Source organism: Saccostrea echinata, unplaced genomic scaffold (assembly GCF_033153115.1).
Source record: "Saccostrea echinata isolate AGI-Se365-2 ecotype Australia unplaced genomic scaffold, CSIRO_AGI_Sech_v1 ptg000015l, whole genome shotgun sequence".
NCBI lineage: Eukaryota > Metazoa > Mollusca > Bivalvia > Ostreida > Ostreidae > Saccostrea > Saccostrea echinata.
Window position 1 is genome coordinate 16,187,488 of NW_026889764.1, and position 7,662 is coordinate 16,195,149.

Below are 7,662 nucleotides of genomic sequence, written 5' to 3' on the forward strand. Positions count from 1 at the left end.
TTTGCTTTAATATTTTGCGCTAATTGTTTTTCATTTGATTCTGGGGGGGGGGGGGGGGCAAAAATTTTCGAGTCAGATTATTTTTTTTTTCATGTCATTCAAGGACAGATTATTTTCTTCCTCTTTGAAAAAGTTAAAAATAAAAGAGGGGGGGGGGAGGGGGCAACGATAGCTTATTTATTTCCTTGCCAGTCGAGGACAGATTATATATTTTAAATATTTTGAAGGGCAGATTATTTATTTCCAAATTATACACAGATTATTCCTCTGTCATTCGTAACAACAAGAATGCAAAAGAACAACACTAAGCTGGACACTTCAAAACATACGATTTGCTTGCGTTCTGTAATAGTTGGAAAGTGCTGCTAGAATCGTGAGATAAACATGTTCTGAAGAAATATCTTGGGTTATATGTATATAATGCAAAACATCGGGCAAGGTTTCGTGCGAATATGTTGAATAATTATTTTCCCGACCGGACAGTGGGATTCTAGCAGCACTTTGTAGGCATAAGAGATGTCTTTGAACTCTATTATTTACTCAAAGAAATTATCAAACCCCGAGGTAGTGTTGCTGTGTTAACATTTTTATTAAGGAATATTTTTCTATTAATAGCAGTCACGTGATGGCGTCATGTTGGTGCACTTCTTGGCCTCAGACACTCTGTTGTCTTTATGCAATAGTTAATAATAGTTTCCGTTTTATCAGCGACCTTGATAAATTATCAAGCTTAATTTTCTTTTAAAAGTCTAAATTTCCCGAGAAATGATTTGTATGCTTCCTTGACATACCGGGACAAACCTTATTTTCCTCCTGTATAATGGACGACAGAGTGTACAATCAAGAATCGTCACATATTGTCGTCGATATATTGTTTTTACGAACATTTACTAGTGTCGTGGGGAGAGAGAGAGAGAGATTTACAAAAACGCAAACACACACAAACACACACGCACGCATGGAGGGAGTAGCCTTGCTCACAATATTTTAGGGAGAAAACATTGTGTCCAGGATCGGTGTAAACGACTATTATATACAAAGATACCGGAATTCTTAATTCAACTTATATATTTGGATTTTACTTTTTGTTTTCAGTACTAATAATTATTTCGATAATAGTTTTGTTATTTTTTTCTTATACGTGTACCGATGTTAATGTGGTTGGGGTTCCACATTTTAGTTCACCTGAGCTGAAAGCTCAAGAGAGTTTTTCTGATCACTCGTTGTCTGGTGTCCGTCTGTCTGTCCCTCCGTCTGTAAACTTTTCAACTTCTTGTAAAAACCACTGAGCAAAGTTTGTACAGAACATCCCTGGTTAAGGGGGTCTGTGACGGTACATATTGTCGTGTTGTACATATTGTCGTCGGCGACAATATGTACCTACCCTCACTGCACATATTGTCGTCCACCGGTACATATTGTCACCGGCGACAATATGTACCGAGACGACCCTTATTTTCCTCCTGCATAACGGACGACAAAATGTGCAGTCAAGCACCAGCACATATTGTCGTCTGCGACAATATGTACAGTCAAGGCCGGCACACATTGTCACCGATACATTGTTTTGACGAATATTTACTTGAGAAAGAAAGAGATAGACAAACAAGCACACGCACGGAGGGGGACAGACAGTATTCTTGGCAATATTTTAGGGAGAAAACTTTGTTGGTCAGACAATTGTGTCCAGGATTGATGTACATCACTATGATATGTCAAGATACCAAAATTCTTGAGATATCTGATAAATCAGCCTCTTCTTTTTTCTTGTAATATATATCTGGATATTGAATACACGTATTAATTTTTTTTGTTCAGTAGTAATGATTATTTGTAAGATATATTTTTGCGTTATTCTTATACAATCAATGCCGATATAATTGTCGTTGGGGTTGATATTTTGGATCACCCTAACTGGAAGTTCAAGTGAGCTTTTCTGATCACATTTTGTCTGACCGCCCCTCTGTCTGTAAACTCACAATTTCAGCTTCTCAAGAACTATACTGGGTCAATTTCAAGCAAACTTGCCACAAAGCATCGGTGGAAAAAGGGGATTCCAGTTTGTTCCAATGAAAGGCCATGCCTTCTTTCAAGGGAAGTAAAAAAATCTTCTCAATTAAGAACAACTGTGTCAGAAAAGTTGAAACTTATGTGAATGCTTCTTTATAAAGTGTAGATTCAGTTTCATCCAGATCATGACCCTTGGGGGTGCGGTGTGGCTACAATAGGCGATCAAAGTTTTTCATAGAATATTTAGAAAAAATTCTTTCATTCTTTTTTTTCAAGAAGTACTGGATCAGAAGAGATGATAGTTATGTGAAAGCTTCTTTACATAGCTTAAGTTCAATTTTGAGGTGCTGGTGGGAAAAAGATTCCTCACTGCTCAATGACCCTGAGTGCCAAGTATAGGTTTAAATTTGCATTCCTCCACCGGTATGTGGTGACGTCTACATGCGAAAGAAAAATTCTCGAGATGGACATAATAACAACAAACAAAAACAAAATCAATTTTGTTCAAATCATGGCTCCAGAGGTAGGGTTGGGCCACAGTGGGTGATCAAAGTTTTATATAGGAATATATAGAGAAAATATTTCAAAATCTTCTTAAAAAAACAGACAGATGTAGCACCGGCGCCCCCCCCCCCTCCTCCCTCCCTCCCTCCCCCCCCCCCCCGTAGTTTGTTTTTTTCTGCTTTGGTAAATTCGATAGGTTTGATTTGTATATATTCTCAATTACTGTAGATTACTTATTTTTCGCGAGTACTTAATTTTGCGAAATGGCTCTTTAACGTCAAATCGCGAGAACAATAATTCGCGAGTGGACGGTTGATTAAAAGATTTTACATTGATTTCAGCACCATAAAAATGAAAGCGAGTAATTTTATTTCGCGAGTGGTGCTTCTCGCGTAATTACGCAATAATTAATTCCTCGCGTACATTTAGGAATCTACAGTAAGTCAAGAGGTAAACACACCTTTACATACAAATGACTTTTTAATTTTTTTAAATTCTGAACCGCCCACCCCCGTCTCCGATCTGAAATTTCTGGATCCACCATTGAGAACAGCAGTAGGCCCGTGATTTAATGTTGTTTATATGGAAGCATCATCAGTTTGTTTGTTTGTTTGTTTGTATGTTGTTTAACGTCCCTCTCGAGATTTTTTCACTCATATGGAGACGCCACCACTTGCCGGTGGAGAGCTGCAAATTTTGTCCTATACTCGGCACTTACGGCCATTGAGCAGTGAGGGATCTTTTTCGTGCCAGCACCTACTGCGATACGGGACCTCGGTTTATACGGTCTCATCCAAAGGACAGGTCTCCACGTCCCACAGTGGGATTCGAACCCGCGACGTAAGGATCAACTCCTTACTTCGCGAATCTAGAGCAGACGCTCTAACCACTGCGCCACGCGGGCGACTCATCATCAGGTAGTGCAGATTCAAGTATCTTCAAATCTAACCGGGCCTTGGGTGGGGCCACAAATCAAAGTTTCACAGAGGAATATATGGGATAATTCTTTAGAAATTATCTTCTCAAAAACAACAAAGCAATGATAAGTCATATATATATATGGATTGATTGATTGATTGATTATTATTGTTTAACGCTGAGTCTGCAATATTTTAGCCATATTTCGGCAATCAAATTAAGTGTATATGACCATTTTTAAAGTTTTTGGTTTATCTGGCCATATTTATATGGAGCATTGCCGTGCAGCGCCATGCAACATGTTCTGATGAACGACAATATGCGTAGTGAGGGTAGGTACACATTGTCGCCGACGACAATATGAACAGAACGACAAAATGTACCGTCACAATTACGCTGCATTAAATAGCATACGAGATACGACAGTGTGATTCATACACCAATTACATTCACAAAACAATCAAAAAACAACAAAAGAACTCTTTAAGCAACAATATCTGTGGGGCGACAATATGTACAGTGAGGGTGAGGCACATAATGTCGCCAGCGACAATATGTACATGTGTTACTTTTCTGACGGCGACAATATGTACTGATGGACGACAATATGTGCAGTGAGGGTAGGTACATATTGTCGTCGACGACAATATGTACAAAACGACAATATGTACCGTCACAGGGTCCTAAGTTGTAGAAATGATTGATTGATTGACTGTATGTTGTTTTACGTCCCATTCGAGAATTTTTCACTCATATAGAGACGTCACAATATACCGGTGAAGGGCTTCAAATTTTGACCTTTACTCGGCATTCAGGGCCATTGAGCAGTGAGGGATCTTTATCGTGTCCAACGCCTGCCGTGAAACGGGGCCTCGATTGTTAAGGTCTCATCCGCAGGACCCGCAACTTTCACTTCAAAGTGCTTAGCGCATGGCGAAGGAACAGTTGCTACCCATTTTGTATCGACTTAGGTCAGTCGCGGCCGAGATTCGAACTCACGACCTCCCGGTCACGGAGCGAGCGCTCTACCGATTGAGCTACCGTGAACGGTTTGTAGAAGTGAAGGACCAAGCCTCTTTCAAAGGTGAGATAATAAAGGAAAGGTAAACATAAGGTAGGTCATTTAAAAGTCTTCTTCTCAAGAACCACTGGGCCAGAAAAGGTGACATGTAGAGGGTACTTCAGGTAGTGTAGATTTTAAATTGTTCATTTTTAAATCAAATTTTACCATTGAAATATATAGGAAAAATCTTTTCCAAAACCACCGGGCTTGGTAAGAAGAAACTAAGATGAAAGCTTCCTAAAATAGTATTGATTCTAATGTTGATTCTAAATTGTTCAGATCATGGTCCCCGGGGTTAGGGTGGGGCCACCATTGGGAATCAAAATTTTATGTTGAAAATATTTTAATTATTTTCCACTCTTCTTCTGAAAAACTACTAGATCAGAAGAGATTTCCTCCTTGGGTAGTGTAGATTGTAAATTGTTCAAACCATGACACCACAAAAGGGGATAAAAAGTTTAATATTGAAATATATAGGAAATTTTTTTTTGTCAAAAACCATTGGACCAGAAAAAGAAAGTTATGTGGAAACTTCCTAAGATAGTGGATATTGTAAATTGTTCAGATTGTGGTTACCGAAATTAGGGTGGGTCACAAAAGGAAATCAAAGTTTTACATTGAAATATATAAAAAAAATCTTTTAGAATTTTGTTTTCAAAATCCACTGCACCAGAAAAGATGAAACTTGGGAAGACTTACTGAAGTAGTCGTGATTATCAATTGTTAAGAGCATGGTCCTCAGGGATAAGATCGGTCCAAAATGGGGATTACATAGCTAAAAATCTTCAAAATTCGCCGGCGACAATATGTTCAGGACGGCAATATGTACCATCACATTTGCGTTGCATGAAATAGCCTTAAAGACAAGTTTACGTGATTAACATTCCAAATATATTTAAAACACTACAAAACATATCCTTTAGCAACTCTGTGGGCCAACAATATGTGCAGTGAGAGTAGGCACATAATGTCGCTGGCGACAATATATACAAGTATAACTTTTCAGTCGGCGACAATATGTACCGATGGACGACAATATGTACAGTGAGGGTAGGCACATATTGTCACCAAAGACAACATGTAAAGAACGAAAATACGTACCATCACAAACTCTGATCTTTCAACTGGCGTCATAATTTCATAAATATTATGAATTTTGTGGAAGATTACGCCAGGAGATGGGCCAAACATGAAAAAGAAGACCTTGACACGTTCTTAGAATGGATTAAAAGTATCATATGCATGTTAAAATCTCACATTAGAGAACACCAAACACGTAACGAACGGATCTCTGTTTTACAAACGGTAAACTTGTTTACTTTGTGATTACCTTTGTATCTGACGAAACGTACGGACGAATCACACGTTTAGAAAAATAATTCGTCATTTTGATAAGTATATCGCTTTGGTGTTGCGTTCTAGGTTTTGTGAATTGTTTTTTATGACACAACAAGCCTGCATCAGTATAATAATATTAACATTTGCATATGTTAAGGCTCTAATGTGTATTTATTTATTCATTTTGGTTAAATTGAATGACAATTGATCCATACTATATTGAAGGATAACCTTTGTTTATAACGATAATGAGTATTAAAGGTGGTAATAATTATCAATACGACGCTTCGCAAGAGCTGAGCACAGTTCAACAATAGATGCAAGTTCCCATCAAGGGTGTCGATATAAGGAACCGATCACCCTAAACGTCTTTATATCTTTAATGACATGCTCAACGTAAACCCACTTTGATCGATGACGTATATTAAACTTTCGTCGACGACGTCTTTCATCTTGTGGTTGTTGAATAATGTCAGCGGTCTTGTATGGAGTTACAAGTGGTTCAGTTTGAGGATATCCACTGTCTGCTAAAATAAAAAGTCCTGCTGGCAAATCAAGCTCTTGTCCTGGTCCTATCTCAAGGATATTAGCATAAGCATGCGCATCATTCTCATGCCCAAGGAATCCCGAATGTACATATCTAATGGACTTCTCATTGTCTATGATAACCTGTAAAACATGCCTTTTTACACAGGATGTTTTTATTTTGTATTAAATGTAATATTTTGAACATAAGCATAAATGTACATGTAAATTTGAATTGTAATTTACGAATGTTCATTTTTGCTTGAGGAAGCAGTTAATTTTGAATTCTTACCTGTGTATGGATACAGTGATATTTTCTGTGTCCACTATAAAATTCCTGCTGAGGCTCCGTTTGTGGGATGTAAATCTCATGCGATGTCCCATCTATAGCACCCACTACGTTTTGCATGTTGTCCCAGCGACCTCTCATGGATAACCATTCCGCTGCTGTTGGCCAGCGAATTTCTGAAGACAATATGTCCCACAGCATAAACCATGTTTTCTTCAAAATGTAGCCTACACTAGATGTACTTGCTCCAAAGCAAAGGGAAAGCATTGGATATGTTGGATAATGCCTAAGCCATATTAATGTCATTAAAACTCTATTTTCTAAACTCATTAACTGCCCATTTCTCATGTTTCCATGCAACTCAACGTATAAGAAAACTCGATTCATTAATTCTTGAAATGAATCAATGGTCTCACCACTCAGTATCCAGAACTCAAAGGGCCTCGACCTTAGGTCTCTGTAAGTATCCCTTGGGACCCCCAAAGCAGGGTTTGCTGGTGCACTTTGTAATATTCTGTACTCTATCCTGAAAGTATCGCTGGGGGAGGGAGACGTGAGGAAGTCATATATTGTCGGCACAAATTTAAGACAAGGAGGAACGCTATCCTTTCTTCGTTTTCTGTGTAAGGAAACGGTCCCGCCCACTGAATTTTGTACTGAAGAAACATCAGCTGAATCATTAGAAATAGCCTCTTGCGACTATTTTCGTAAGGCAGTGGAATCAAAGTATTCCTTCTGTACTGAAGAAACATGAAAGCTATCAGCAGAAAAAGCTGTTTTCTTTCGTCCATGTTTACTGTTGGTGTTTTTTGGAGAAAGGGAAAGGCATATTATTGTTTGTTTTATATGCTCTTTACAACATTTAGACGATCAAAACGAGTGTCATTTTTCCAACATTTACATTATACATACATTATTAGCAATATTTTTTCAAATATTATTGTAACAGAAAACTTCATTGTGACTAGAATTAGCATAAGACTATTCCCCGAGGGCTTGCCCGAGGGGAATAGTT

The 7,662-nt window shown here is 38.2% G+C and overlaps 1 protein-coding gene across 1 annotated transcript; it reads right to left on the reverse strand.

Annotated features, from left to right (window-relative positions):
- Positions 1–6,163: 6,163 nt before the first annotated feature.
- Positions 6,164–6,995, reverse strand: LOC133187673 (uncharacterized). The gene is made up of 2 exons (XM_061323088.1): positions 6,651–6,995; positions 6,164–6,502 (listed from the first exon to the last, which is right to left on the reverse strand). The coding sequence occupies exons 1-2, from the start codon at positions 6,993–6,995 to the stop codon at positions 6,164–6,166; spliced, it is 684 nt and encodes a 227-aa protein (XP_061179072.1).
- Positions 6,996–7,662: the final 667 nt, after the last annotated feature.

Excerpts from the sequence above, each read along its gene's own strand:
- LOC133187673 (XM_061323088.1), bottom strand. The coding sequence starts at position 6,995 with ATGAGAAATGGGCAGTTAATGAGTTTAGAAAATAGAGTTTTAATGACA. Across the intron at positions 6,503-6,650 it reads ATCACTGTATCCATACACAG|GTTATCATAGACAATGAGAA; the intron begins GTAAGAATTCAA and ends CATGTTTTACAG.